The sequence below is a fragment of the Ochotona princeps genome, chromosome 3 (assembly GCF_030435755.1).
Source record: "Ochotona princeps isolate mOchPri1 chromosome 3, mOchPri1.hap1, whole genome shotgun sequence".
Taxonomy (NCBI): domain Eukaryota; kingdom Metazoa; phylum Chordata; class Mammalia; order Lagomorpha; family Ochotonidae; genus Ochotona; species Ochotona princeps.
In genome coordinates this window covers 44,648,594-44,664,682 of record NC_080834.1, presented here as the reverse complement: position 1 = coordinate 44,664,682, position 16,089 = coordinate 44,648,594, and the positions used below count along the sequence as shown (strand labels likewise).

The following is a 16,089-nucleotide window of genomic DNA, read 5'->3' as shown; positions in this document are numbered from 1 at the left end:
CATTTGCAGTGTTCTGAGGCTATGTGTCACAAGTATTTGCTGCTTGGGAAAGCATAGATCTAGTATAAACACTTTGTAGTCTCACCATCAACTCATGCATTTCCCCTAGCTTCTGAGCTTTGGACATTAAATTCTGTGACGACCTTCGAATTCTCTAGGGATGGTCTTGACAAACTTGTGTTGCTATTATTTACCACCTCAATATGTTTTTGTTAGTCACAGACGCAGTGTCCCTTTTGTCATATGAGGTCAGTTGCTTACAAGCTCTGCAGATGTTTTCCTTCTGCAGCATCCATGTTCTTTACATCCATGTTGTTAAGAGTTTTGTTGTTGTTTTTTAAGTTTGAATTGTATCTCATTCTGTATATATGCCACATTTACATTTTTTTAAATATTTGTTTTTTTTTTTTTTTTATTGAAAGGCAGAAACACAGAGAGGAGTAGAGACAGAGAGGAAGATCTTCCATCCGATGGTTCACTCCCAAGTGACCAAAACGGCTGGAGCTGAGCCAATCCAAAGCCAGGAGCCAGGAGCTCTTCTGGGTCTCCCACGTGGGTGCAGGGTCCCAAAGCTTTGGGCCGTCCTCAGCTGCCTTTTTCAGGCCACAAGCAGGGACCTGGATGGGAAGCAGGGCAGCCAGGACTAGAACCATTGCCCATATGGGATCCCAGGCATGCAAGGCCAGGACTCTACCATGCTGGGCCCCACATTTATATTAAATTTTACATTTGACTCTATGAGTTGAGTATTAAGAATAATGCTACATTGAAAATAGGAATGCATACATATTCAGCATACCTAAATAGGGAACGCCACATAATATTGTATTCTATTTTAAATTGTAAAAGAACCTCCTTAACATATTTTTGTGTACATTGTCATAACAGTGCTCCCTGATTCTTTGAATCTTTATAAACATTTTTCTTTCATTTTCTTTATAATAGCCATTCCAAGACATCTGAGGTATTGTCTCATTGTTATTTTATTTTTCATTTCCATAATAATTAGTGATTGTGACAATTCTGTGTATTTATATTCCATTGAGAAACATTTCTTGAATTTATTCACTCAATTTTTTTAACTCAAGTTATTTGTTTTCATGCTATTAAATTGTCTTCAGAACCTTACTGCAAGGCTTATCGTGACAACCCAGGAAATATACTTTACAGTGTGTCTGACAATGATCACTAGTGGCTGTAACCTCGGTTAGGTCAGGTGAAAGTTAAGATTCACAAATTTAAATCAGGTATCCCAGTCAGGTTATAGAGGATCAAGTACTTGAGAAGAACCAAATACTTGGGAAATCCTTTCTTACTCTCAGAGCACACATTTACAGGAAACTATATTAATGGAGACTGACCTCGAACATAGAAATTGTGATATGGGATGCCCACTTCCTGTGCGATAGCCTAACCATTGACCAAACTCACAACCCCAGAAGGCTTTGGCATCTACCTTTTTTTCCTCTACAAATTCAAAGTGTGCTAATGAATATTCATAGTGGAAAACTTTTTGTACATAGTTATATCCAAAGTAGTCTTAGTGTCTCAGTGTCAGCAGTCATGATAATATATTGTTATTGTGAATCGAGGATAAAAAATTGTTTTAATTAGGACAGTTTTACCATTCAGTTAAGGGTGTAAATCTGGCATATTCATTGTTTCATTATTAGGAATGCCCACATCTTATACTGTAGAGCCTGGATTTTTCTCTTTTTTGTATTGCTCTTTCCTGTTAATGCAAACCCTGGGAGATAGCAGATAATGACTCCAGTCCTTGATTGGCTGCTTTGCATGCGGGATATCTGGATTTAATCCTCAGATCCTACCTTGGGCCTTTATTGACCTTCCCTGTTGTGGGCATTTGGAGAATTAACCAGACAATGAGAATTTATTGAATATTTATATGTTTACTTAAAAGGCAGAATTGAAGAGATATGGGACCAGGGTTGTCCGGGAGATAGAGAAAAACTATCATCCCCTGTGTTACTCTTTAAACGGCCAGATTAACCAGGTTGAGGCCAGGTGAAGTGAGGCATGAGGAACACCATCCTGCTCTCCCATATGGGTGGGGCCTTACCGTTTCAATTGTCCTCTAGTGCCTTCCCAGGGACGATGCCAGAAAGCCATATTGGAGCAGAGAGCGGCTGAGACAGGGACTAGACTTCTGATGTACAATGTCAGCCTTATAAGCAGGAACTTAATCCTTTGGGACACAGTCTGGCTCCTTCAAAAAACTTAAATGCATTTTCTAGTTTATTACTCAATAAAGAGTGACTTACGTTAACTGATAATAAAGCTACTTTTTCATTCCAAATTAGTGTATCTCTCAGTAAATACAATAACAGCTCAAAGTTTCCCAGTTTTGACATTATTGTGAGTGTTCACTCTGGAATTATACTGTGTGTGTGTGTCAGTAAACCCTATAATGAACATGGATATGTGTTAGAGCGTAAATCCATAAGTACTAGCCTTACATAATATGGTATACATATGTATATAAGAATGTATGGATAGATGGATGAAGAGATAAATGGATAAGAACAGAGAGAGGTAGCAGATGCTTTACAAGGCTTGCAACTTTAATAGAAGTGAGAAAACAGCAAGATTAAGATTTCTTTCTTGGGAAAAGTATAGAATTAAAATCATGCCAATTTTATGTTTATTGTTTTTAGAATATGAATGATATTTTTATAATTAGTACATACTTTGCTGATCACTATATATACTACAATGACTATATGTGTGTGTGCACAATATAGTATATGCAGCTTATTTTATAATTTTTTAGAATATGGATAACATTTTATAATTACTACATACTTTACTGCTCCCTGTATATAAACCCAGTATAGTATATATGGTTTATATTATGCTATAATATTGCACAATATTATATGTAACAAAGGTTTAACAAATCCTTTTAAAATTTTCACTCAATCCCATAATATCCTTTTATGAGACAAGAATAAGTGTACTTGGCATTCTCATATTCTGATCCAATATGAAAATACCTTAGCAAAACTAGCTGCTGTTCGAATGAACAACGATGAAATCAAAGTTATGTGTTTTCACTTATTTATGTTTAAACGATTTTTGAAACAGAATGCCTGATTTATTGTACATTTTAATATTCAGATTTGAACATTGAAACCAACTTTGGCATAGTAACAATGTTTCTAACAAAAAATATATAGAATATGCTTTATTTACATTAAGAAATTTTTGCTTTAAAACCATAATTTTCTTTTTTTACATTTTATTATTATTGCTATTATTTTATGATGCAGTTCCATATTCCCTTATCCCCTTCCCAATTCCCTCCCCCCCTCCTAGTTTCTCTATATCATTACTAACATATAGTTCTTCATACACAGTCATATGTCCATCATTGCGGGCATGGACAATGGCAGAGAGTCCAGAATCCTATTGTCAAGATATAGTAAACAGTTTCATTGTAAGTCCATCTTTGTCTGGAAGCAGAAATGCGTACTACACTGCATCCTCACATCTGGATGTTAGTCTCCATTTACAGCTGTTGTACATCCCCTTAAATGATAAGTATAATACAAAAAATCAACAATAGGAAGAAAAATAGAAATGTACAATGCCATGAAGTTAAATAGCATGTTACTAGATATGACAGTCTCCATTACACAGCTACTATACATCCCCTTAAATGAAGAGCCACAAAACAAAATCAAAATCCAGGAGAAAAAAGAAATTAACACCACCATGAAGTTAAATAACATGCTACTAAATGACTAATGTGTAGCTGAAGAAGTGAAAATCAAGAACCCTCTTGAAGAAAATGATGCTACTGTATGATCTATGAGTCATTGAATGATTTAATGAGAAGAAAGTGTTTTGAAGAGATGAAACTAACAGAAAACAACAAAACCCATGTGATATAGTTTCCACTGATCTATGTTGAAGTGTGTCTCCTCCAGACAATACACAGATGGGTTTTGTTTTTTAATCCAGTCTACTAATCTATGACGTTTGATTGAGCTTAAGCCATTTACATTCAGAGTTTAATATACATGGGTGGTACTTTGGTCCTGTCATTTTAGGAATGGGTTGTTCATTGGTTTAGTCTTCTGTTGTCATTTTAGTGGGATGTTCTTTCCATTTGCCTTTGGTTTTGGTAGGTGCTATTCCTCTTCTCTGTCAAGAGAACATCTTGAAGTATCATTTGTAGGACAGGTTTGAAAGAGGCTTATTCTTTGAACTTTGCTTTACTGTGGAAGAATTTTATTTCATTTTCAGAGACAAAAGAAAGCTTTGCTTAATATGTTATCCTAGGCCGACAATTTCTTTCTTTTAAAATCTGGAATATGTCCCTCCATTCTGTTCTTGCCTGTAGAGTTTCCTGTGAGAGATCTCCTGTGAGCTTAATTGGCATTCCTTTATATGTCAATTGATTTTTTTCACGTGCACTTTTAAGGATCTTTTCCTTATGTTCAGTTGAAGAGAGCTTGATGTGTCTTGGTGAAGATCATTTTTGGTCAAGTCTGTTGGGAGTTCTATGCCCCTCCTGGATCTTGTTTCCCAATTCTTCTCTAGATTAGCGAATTTTTCCCTTATTATTTAATTAAATATATTTGTAAAACCTGTTTCTCTTTCTGCACCTTCTGGGAATCCCATAACTCTTATGTTAGGCCTCTTAAGAGTGTCTTTCAATTCTTGAATACTTTCTTTGGCCTGATCCAGCTCTGCTTCCAGCTTTTTGTTTGCTTCCCCCTGATGACAGGAAATATCTTCCAATCCTGAGATTCTTTCTTCTGCTTGCTTCATTCTATTTTGGAGACTCTGCACTGTACTTTTAATTTGCTCTACTGTGTTCTTAATTTCTCATGTATCAGTCTTGATTTGCTTTATTGCTTCCTTAAATTCTTTGAACTCTTGCATGAGCTTCTCATTTTTGATCAGAAGCTTTAAAATGAGTCCTATGGATTCTGTATGCCCATTTTCTCGATGTCTTCCTCAGTTAACTCTGAGATTGGTATAGTGTTTTGCCCCTTTGCAAGGGAGTTTTCAGTAATATTCATTGTGCCTGTGTCTCTTCTTTTGCTCTTGGTCGTTGTACTTCTGGTTATCAGATTCTTCTCCTTGGGGCAGGTTTCTAATCTGTGTCACCCACAGGTCTACAGTTCGATTTTACCTATTGCAGTTGTTACACAACTTTTTGCTTGCAGCCACTTGTGCCACAACCTCCAGCAAGTTTCAGGTCTGGGTTCTTATGTTACATTTCCACCATGGTCTGTACAGACCCAGCTCCTGGCTCACCACTCTCCACCTCCTGTGATACTGTGCTGAGGCTGCACCGTTGTTTCTGCAACCTTTCTTCCACTTTTGGTTGGAGCAGGTCCCAGGATTAGAGAGACACCAGGTGTCCTGTATACTAGGTTGTTGGTGGCAGTGATCTTGTGGGAACCTGTTGGACATTAGGTCTGGGTGCCACACAGCCCTATTTTGACTGATACGATGCCACAGTCAGTATTATTTTCCTTTGGGACCAGTGCAATCCACAGACCTCAGTGAGTTCTTGCGAGCTCAGCACATGCGCAGTTCACTGTTGTCCCCTGCAGTCCTAAAGCTATTGCCACAGTGTACAAAATGGCGCTTGACGTGCCACCACCCCAAGTCTTGATCTGCTGGCTGTCAGGTCTGAGGGTTACCCAGACCTGTCTTTGGTGGAACCTGTAGAATGCCACATTGCTGCAGCTCACCGAGTCAGAAATGAGTTCACTCCCAGCTCAGCACATGTTCCGTCTTTTCCCTTGCCCTTTTCTCCTTAAGCAAAATGGTGTCCAATTTGGCTCTAGGGGGCTGACTGGGCTATGAAATCCACTCTGTTCTCGCACTGCCCATCTGAGATCTGCTACTCTGTCTCTGCTCCTGGTCAAATCAAATGGACCAGCAGGACGGATGGACAGTTCTTTGGGTTCGCTTCCCAAGCTCCCAGTGAAAGTTCTTTCCCACTTGGTTGCTGGTGGAGTTCTGGCTGCTGGTGGAGTTCAGATCACCATGTGGAGTACCAGTCACTGCAACACCACACTGCTGTGCCTGCTGCTTTCCTGTGTCTGTCAGTCTCCAGGCATCCCTCTGCTGTTGTTCTTTTCTTTCCTATTTCCTGAAATATGTCATCTGCTTCATCCTGATTGCTTTTCCGTTCGTTTAGATGTGTCCTTACCCTATTCTGCCATCTTGAGTCTCCCCATAATTTTCACATGTTTAAAATCAGTTAGTAACTTTAAGTCCTTAGGAAATAAGTTCATTTTGAAATTTTTGCTTAAATTTTTGAGTGTAATTTTTCATTACTTTATGGACATGTATTTTAATGTAAGAATTTATATCTCTTGATCAAGAACACTTACATAATAGTCACACGAGGATTGTTATGTTCAATTTTGTGATAATCATTTAAATTCAAATCTTGTATATAAGCAATAACTAGATACAATTTCTATAGTAACTTAATATATCTTTTGTTCTGAAAATGAGGCTTTTGTGAAGTTACCAAACTGGAATGTAGTTTATTATTTTTGAATTTCTAGTATTGGAAATATTAATTTAACCTATGTTATCACACATAGTGTTAAATAGATATACAACTTACTATTTTATCTTTACAATTTCAATTATACTAACTTATGGAAAACATTGCAATATTTATTATGAGTGCCATATTGGATATTGGCATAGTGCATCTTCATGTATACTCTTTCATCATTGAGATATTATTGTGAATTTTATAAAATTTGGGGATGGTTTTGTTCAAGACTACTTGAGTAGTTTATTTGCTATGTGAGAGAGAAAGAGTGAGCTTAACTCCAAATACTTAGAGAAGTGGAAATTTATGGAAGAATGAGAAGGTCAGTGCATGGAAAATTACTGAGCAAAGAATCATTATATTTCATGCGTACTAAGAAGAATGTCTTGGGTGAGGAACTTCGTTAGATGTTTTGGATTATCAGTAATCAAGTGTGAGGGGATTCCTAATTTAAGAAAATCCTTTGATGAGGCCAAGCCAGTGGTGGTGCCAATGGCAAGATCTATTTAAAAGTTGGTTGTGAATAGTCTACAAAATGTTTGGTCAAGGGGCGCATTCTTGTCACTTTCTTCAGTTCTTGCTGCCCTGTAGGCTTTCTGAAAGGGCATCTTACTACATCAGTGGAATGTACATCTCCATATTGTCACTATTTAGGCTACTCTTTTTCTTTGCTACTTTGTTTAGGTAAAGCTGTAATTTTCAGGTAGTTATTTCTGTTGAGTGTAATCTGTACAATGCTTTAATTTGTGATATGTATGTAGCATTAGGGTAGTACGTACTTCCTTAAGAGATGTTGCCATAGCTTTCTTTTTAAGGTAGTGAAGAGTTGCTAATCACTGTGTACAGAATGTAGAGCATATAGTATAGGGAAAACATGACACTCAGGTGTCTATACCTATCATTTTTTCCCATATACATCTTTTTTTCTGCAACACTAGTCTTTCCTTCTTTTTCATGCCATGCTCAGTTTTTCAACTCCTTCCTCAACTGTTTTTTTTAAAACAACCAAGTTTCTTGCCTCTCTACACATTTGAGAATTTTCATGCTGTGAGACATCTGTCTACGTTCAGAAAACTACAGTGATTGTTAACCAGTCTGAATGATGGCATTGCCACAGCACTGGACCTTGATTTTACTGAACCTAAACTTGTTCCTAAATAGTGTATGTATTTGTGGCTATTGTGAATGGGACTTCTTACTTGATTTCTCTTGGTGATATCATCATTAATATATAAGGAAGCAACTGTGTATTATTTTTTGTAAGTTGATTTTATAATTTGGAAATATTAAATTGATTTATCAATTTAAAGGCTTTTTTGTACTGTTTAGGTTTTTCAATGATTAACATCATGTCTTTGCAAGCATGTATTTTTTTACTTCCTCCTTTTCAAGGCTAAAGATCTTTCTTTCATCATTCTAATTGCTCTTTTTAATATGTCCATACAATATTGAATAGGAATGGTCAAATCAGATATTCTTTCTTGTCCCATATATGTGGGGAAATAATTTCAGTATGTTAATTAGAAATCTTTGCTCAACGTGATGTTCACTGTTGGTTTGTAATATACCCATTATAATTTTGAGATGTATTCCATCTATACCTAAATTGTGGAGTGCTTTTATCATGACTGAATGTAGAATCTTATGAACTCATTTCTTTGCATCTTTTGAGATGAGCATATGGTTTTTATTCTCTCTGTTGGTGTGATTTGTGATATGTATTTGTTTTTGAATGTTGGACAGTCTTTGCATCTATAGGATAAATCACACTTACTGATGTTTTGATTTACTTCAGGATGCTATTTGCTAGTATTTTTAAGAATTATTGCATGTATGTTCCTTTTTTTATTAGTTTTTGTATCAGACTGTTGCTGGCATTATGTTTGACAGAATATCCTCTTGCTCAGTATTTTAGAATTGCTTTGACATTAATGCATTTAATTCTTCTTTAAATATTTTACAGACTGTATTGGTAAAAATATCTATTCCTGGAATTTTGCTTGATAGAAAACTTTTAGTACCGTTTCATTCTCATTGCTTTGTATGAGTCCAATTATATTTTTGATACATTTTTTATTTTTATATATATTTTTATTAATTATTTTGCATTATGTGACAGTTTCATAGGCTCTGGGAATCCCCCCCATCCCTCCCACTCCCCTCCCCCCTGGTGGATTCCTCCACCTTGATGCAGTATTACAGTTCAAATTCAATCAAGATTCTTTCCTTGCAAACATATACCAAGCATAGAGTCCAGCTACTTATTGTCCAGATGGGTTGAACAGTTTCTTGGGGAGACCATTTCGGGTCCGAAGTTAGAGCTGGTAGAATATCATCCCAGTCAATTAAGAGTCCCAATATAACATCGACAGCAATTGCAATATTATGGAATTGATATGGTTTTGAGTAACCAGTATGTTAAAAAAAAAAAAAAGCAAGTCCTAACCACAACCTATGATTAGCTCATTGACATTTCAATTTTAGTTTATATTCAGGACCGGACCGGCTGCTATATACCTTAAAATGGCTATAAGGTACCATTCAGCTGTCTCGTGTCTATTTCATTTTAGTATTTAGCCATTTGTTGTGTTGAAGTATAATTTTGCTGATCTTGGCAGATTTTAGGATAATCTAGACTGGCTTGTAACTCTAACAAGATATTTGTCGAATATTTAAGGTGCAGAACACATTTTTTGGGGGGGTGTGCAGGAAAATCCTCAACACCATGGTGAGAAGTGACTAATCTTTGTGTCCCACCCAGCGAGGCATGAGCCAATCCATGCCAGCTCTTTCCTGTCAGATTTCAAGCTCTACTTTCTGTTGTTTGTCTATTTATTTTAGGTTTTTTTTTAGTTTGTATGATTGTTTGTTTGCTGTGAGGGGTTTTCGAAGCAATCCCGATGGTCATTGTGAGGAAGGGAAGGGGTCTAGTGGTGGAGCCAGGCTCGGACCAGAGAAAGCTCTCCTCCCTGGTCCCAAAGGACATTTATTGTTCTTCTGTTTCTGTGGACCGCTCAGGGCTTCTGGTTGTCTCCAATCATGTTGGCTTCTGCACGGTAGTGTTTGGACTTGTTCGATCCCCTGTGGAAGCTCTGGTTGGGGGTGGGTGACCTCAGAGTTCTCGGCCTCCAAGGGCATCCAATTCCCTGTGGCCTCCTTGGCAGTTGGGATATAGTCCTTGTTGCTCGTATTAATAGTTTGTGGTGAAGCTCTGAGAGTCTTCATGGTTGGGATCCAAGCTTCCTCCTTACCACCTACTCCATTCTGGAGTGCCCCCCCTGCTCCACGCACATGACCTCCTGTTAAGAGGTTGTCAGGATCGCACCTGATTCCCCCCTCATGCATTGGTATAGTAGTTTTATTGTTGTTTAGTGCCGCTTTGAGTCTGTTGTCTATGAATTACCAGATTTGATCTTGATAGGCTATATTGTACTTTTTTCTCACTCTTTTTATGGTCCTGAAAGACTTCCCTGCACTCCCTCCCCATTACAGGTTAACATAGCGTATTGAGGGTATAGTAGGTTTTACAGTTTTTCGATGTAGATCTAAAGTATTCTGACATTAATTGTTGGTTTATAGATTATATCACGTTATCTTATTGCATTGGATACAGGTTGTTAGAGATTGCACTAATATTACAATATACAGGTACTATCTTCCAAGTTGTCATCTTTTCATCTCAAATTAAGGCAAACATGTGGTATTTAACCTTTTGGGATTGGTTCATTTCCCTTAGCATGATGGATTCCAGCCGGGCCCATTTGACCACAAAGAACTGCATTTCGTTTTTTTTAATAGCTGAGTAGTATTCCATAGAGTAGATGAACCATAGCTTTCTTATCCAGTCTTCTATTGATGGGCATTTTGGCTGATTTCAGGTTTTTGCGATTGTAGATTGTGCTGCTATGAACATAGGCGTGCATGTTGGTTTCTTGTGTAGGAGATGTTTTGGATATATCCCTAGGAGTGCTATTGCTGGATCATATGGTATGTTGATTTTCAGTTGTTTGAGTATTCGCCAAACTGATTCCCATAGAGGCTGTACAAGTCTATAGTCCCACCAGCAGTGGAGAAGGGTTCCCTTTTCCCCACATCCTCGCCAGCAAGTGTTGGTGGTATTATGTATGTGTGCCATCCTTACTGGAGTTAGGTGGTACCTCATTGTTGTCTTCATTTGGATTTCCCTTATTGCCAGGGAACTTGAGCATTTTTTCATATGCTTGTTTGCCATTTGGGTTTGTTCTTTTGTGAAATGTCTGCCCATTTCCCGTGCCCATTTCTTGAGCAGTTTGTTTGTTCTGGTGTTTTGGTTTCTCTGGAGATCTTTGTATATTCTGGAGATCAGCCCTCTATCTCCTATGTAGTGTGCAAAGATCTTCTCCCATTCTGTAGGTTGTTTTTTTACTTTGTTGATTGTTTCCCTTGCTGTACAGAAGCTTCTTAGTTTGATGAGGTCCCAATTGTTTATTTTGGTCTGGATTTCTACTGCTTTTGGAGTCTTTTTTAGGAAGTCAGGGCCTACCCCTAAGTGTTGCAGTGTGTTTTCAACATTTTCTTCCAAAAGTTTAAAGGTTTAGGTCTTTTACCCATTTAGATTTGATCTTAGTGTTTGGAGAGAATGTAGGTCTATCTTTTTGTTTCTGCATGCTATTTGATACATTTTTGATTGAATCTTCGTAGCTTTCATGTGTACAGGAATTTTTACGTTTGTTAAATGGTTTACCAGTTTTACGGGATAGAGTTTATGATAACATTTTATGATCTTGTGTATTTGCCTTGTTCGGCTTGTAATGTCTTGTTTTTAACCTACATTTATTTGTGATGTTTTCTTTTTTTTTTTTTAGTCTTTTTAAAGTTTTGTCTTCTCAAAGAGCAGCATTTGTCAACTTTTATGTAGTTTCTATTTTATTTATTTTTTTTGTGATCTTTACAATTTCTCACTGATGGCTGACTTGGTGCTTGACTTATCCTTGTTTTTCTAAGCCTTTGAGATGCATCACTACATCTCTTATTTGAGACATTTCTCTTTGTATAATATAAATTTTTTAATGCTAAAAAGTTCCTTTAAGGCTGTTTTTGCTCTGTTCCACAGGTTTGGCTATTTTGTGTTTTCACTTTCACTTTATGCAAGAAAAATACTGGTTTCCTTTATAGTCTTCAACATAGTCTTTAATGTAGGCCTTCAGTATCATATTGTTTAATCTCCATGTATTGGTGAATGTTCTTTTGTTTTTGATGATTCCCACTTTTGCTCCTTTTATTTGGAGAAGATACTTGATGTTCTTTCTTTTTTCTGAAAAACAATGTCTTTTCAAATATGGCATTGCTGAACTGAAGTGTATCAATTGCTGTTCAATTTCCAATTTGTACACTGCCTCTTTTATTGTGTTTTGGAAATGCTGTGAAAACCACAATCTAGGTCTGGGACATATTGAAAGATATAATATATTCTTGATTTAGTGAAGAAGCAAGGATATAGAGACTTCTTCAGGTAGCACTCAAAGTTGAAATGTAGAACTTAGTTTTGTAGAACAAGTGAAGCAAAGAATTGGCACTTGTAAGAAGAACTGAAAAACTTTGATTCAGTTGCTAATTCATCTTACAAGCATGAGGATCCCATATGGGCAGCAGTTCATGTTCTGGTTTCTCTGCTTCCATCCAGACGCCTGTTTTATGACCAGGGAAAGCAGTAGAATATGGCCAAAAACCTTGAGATCCTGCACCTCAATGGGAGATCCAGAAGAATCCCCTGGCTTCAAATTTGGCTTAACCCTGGCAACTCCGCCTATTAGGGAGCAAACCAGTGAATGTTAGATCTTTCTCTTTGTTGCTCCTTCTCTCCATAAATCTGATCTGCCTTTCCAATAAAAACACATAAATCTTTAAAAAAGTAAAAAAAAAAAAAAAAGAAAAAGACTGAAATCATACCCTAATACTTATGTTTACATTGAGGTGTGCTATATATTATACATATTAATATTTATTAAGCCATTTTTCTTCTACAAGACATTGTGTTGTTTATAGTTTTAATACCAATTTTCATTTATATTTTGTAGTTTTGTTAGCTATTTTCATATAAGCCTTGGATAAGATATCTAAAATTTTATCTGGTTTTACATCAAAGAAATATTGATTTCAGAAACAGGACTACAACACTTTTAAATATTTTTTCTTCCTGAAGAATCATTCAAGTTGTAACCTTCTGGACAATCTAAATGAGGACCATATCAGCAAAAAGTCAGTAACATTGAGTATTCAAATTGTATTTATGCATTTAATTGGGATATAATAAATTTTTAAATGGTCCAGATTTATATACCAGCAGTACATCTGAGTAATGAAAAATTTTTGTTGTTGTTGTCTCTTACTCCCAATCTTTTGCTTTTAAAAATCAGTTTTAGCTTTTTCATAAGGCTGTTAAAAATATTAAAAGGACCGTGTGGCACAGCAGTTTAAGACAACAACACTTGGAATGCTGGCATCACATCTTGAAGTGCTGATTTGAGTCTTCAATGCTGAATTTCCACTCCATTTCCTGCTTTTTTGGGGGGGAGTGATGGTGTTAAGGCCACAGAAGTTGGCTCACATTCTTGGACCTGTGCCATCCATGTAGACAGCTACAATGGTGTCCATGGCCCTTGTGGCAGTTTGAAGAGTGAACAAGCAAATGGAAGATTTTCCCCTTTTTCTGCGTCTTTTGTTCCTTGTCTCTCTGTATTTCAAAAACATAAGTCAATCTTTAATATATTAAATAGAATGCATAATAGTGACTGTCATAACCAGTTGTGAATATATAATGTGGTATGCATCTGTACTTCCAAATCAAAGATGAATTCCCAATGAAACTGCTAAATATATATTGACAATAGGATGCTGGACTGTCTGCCATTGTCCGTACCCAAAATGTCCAGATAAAGAGCAGGATGATAGACTTAGGATTGCTTATGAAGGACTATACTATTGTAACAATATAGGGGAAATCAGTGGGTTAGAGGAAATTTGAGAAGGGTGTAAGAGAAATCTCAGAGCCTATCACTTGTAGCATAAAATAAAGAAAAAAATGCCAAATCACTGTTATATAAGACACTAATAAACATTTCATACTGTAAGATTCATATTAAGATGGAGTAAATCATAAATCTGATGAATAGCTTAATAATTACTTGTAACACAGTTATAATTTACATAATGCATATCTGATGTGTAATAAGTAGGAATCATATTAGTTGATGTAATCATTTTAACTAAATAGGAATATTAAATAAAACATTGAAAAGATACAAAATAACAGGTCTTAATAAATAGGGTTTTTAGTAAAATGATATAGCAAATGGTCTATTTGCAGTTAGCTATTATAGAGTTTTTGCTATTTATACTGGAGAATTAATTTACAGTCATTGATTTTCAAATTAATATTACTAAATGGAACAAATCAGGTTTAATAAATCTTGTAAATATGGATACTTCAGAACAGTAATTAAATTCTTTTTTAGGTTGACATTTTCTTTTCTGTTTTATACTCGCATCTTTAAACTATTTTTATAGGAGATATTATTATGACTAGGGAAAGATTAAGCATTGACATAAAAATCAATAATTTTCATTGCATTTGTATCCTACAATCTCCCATTAAATAATGGTCCTTTAAACAGCTTCTGTGTATGCAGATATCCATTAGTTTAATATTTTTCAAAAACATCAACAGCAAGTTTAGTTGAGCAATTTTAATATTTTAGTACTTCAGCATGTTAGTATTTTTATATTCATATCAAAATTATGTGATGAAATATTGATATATATATTAAATATCTGCAGTGAGATCTGTAATACTTTATAATTGTATTTAAACATAAGTCAATAATGATTATTGTGATGATATGATTTTTGTAAAGAAATTCTGTAAATTTTTTTTATGTTTTACAGATGCCCCCAAGTTTATATCAAACCAAACAATATATTACTCTTGGGAAGGGAATCCAATCAATATAAGTTGTGATGTGAAATCAAACCCACCAGCATCAATATATTGGAGAAAAGAGAAATTAGTCTTACCAGCTAAAAACACCACTAATTTAAAGACATACAGTACAGGAAGAAAAATGATATTGGAGGTAAGCCTTGATGTTAGCATCAACAAATTGTGTTACTTCAGAATACATTTAAGGTCTATTACAGTTTCTATGTACTGTCTACATCTCTCAACGTCTGTCATCCATCTATTTGTCCAAGGTAATATATTTCACAGTAACTTATTTTAAGGTCAATTTTATGTATTTCAGTCATGCCTATTAGTGATTATTGTTTCAATGTTCACTTATTCAGAAATGTGAATTTAGAGCAAATGCTTTTTTACAAACTGAATTATAAAAAGAAAATAATTATATTCAAAAAATAATAATTTAGCATAAGAGAGAAAAATTCAAGTTCTATTTAGTTTCTATAAATATGTGATGGTCATATTGCCAGATATAAATGTTGAACATTGGCTACATAATTGTTATTCAGAACAGTTTCTAACCAGATCAAAGAAACATGTCCATTACCTTTTTAGTCATTTTTAAATCGTGATTTATTCTTTTTATCTTGTCAATTAACTGGCTTTTAAATATTATTTGAATAAATGATTTTCTTCTATTAATTGCAGGTTTTGTGTGTGTGTTTGTGTTTACATGTATCGGTTTGCACTTTTATTTTTTGAGTCTGTTACAGCCCTTCAAATTGAAATGATTTTAGAACAAATGATAACCTTCATTGTCTTATTTAGCTGAAAGCTATACCATTTTTTTCCTGTTAATTCTGTTTACAAATGTTAAAAGAAATAGATGTTCTAGAGTAACAATGAGATACCCCTTCTTCATAAATTTAACGCATTTCTTTCATGTTGTATTATACCTTCTACATGTTGAATGTCAGTGTTTCAAAGATTTTTAAGTGCATTCAAGCTAAGATTTAGTTTTTTTAAGATAGCGATTATTTTAGTATTGATTAAACTGATGCAATTTATTATCATCTCTGGGTAGTATGTTAGTCTCCTTGGTTGACATAATAACTTATCCTAAGCTTCAAAGACAAGTGAAGTTTATCTTCCCAGTTCTGAAGCTGGATGAGCCAAGACCAAGGTATCAACAGACCTGGTTTCTGGAGAAGTGGCTTTCCCTATCTTGTACCTGGCTGACTGCCCGGCAGGTTTGGCCACACCTGTTAGTTCCACACACCCTTTTTGTATCTATTATTGTTTCAAGCCAAAAATCCTGCTGTAATGGAACATACACTTTAGATTCCATTGAAGTTTAACTATGTTCCTAAAGATACTACCTTCAAACACAGACACACTAGGGATTATATTCCAATATATCTATTTTGGAAGGAATAGTATTCAGTTCATTACAAGTAAATTTAAATTCATGTTTGAAACTCTTGCTTTACTAAATAAAAAACAGTTCAGGTTCCTAAGACAATTCATAATTCTCCATAGTTAATGTCAAGACATATTTTGTGAATGCAATCTCCAAATATTTTATTTAAATTTTTTG

The 16,089-nt window shown here is 35.4% G+C and overlaps 1 protein-coding gene across 2 annotated transcripts in view; it reads left to right on the top strand.

The window, feature by feature from the left end:
- Positions 1-16,089, top strand: part of NCAM2 (neural cell adhesion molecule 2) — a 494,137-nt gene that overhangs the window by 386,094 nt on the left and 91,954 nt on the right. For both annotated transcript variants that reach the window (XM_058661261.1, XM_058661260.1), the window contains exon 10: positions 14,480-14,667. In XM_058661261.1, coding sequence (XP_058517244.1) covers positions 14,480-14,667 — 188 coding nt within the window. The remainder of the gene's footprint in view (positions 1-14,479; positions 14,668-16,089) is intronic.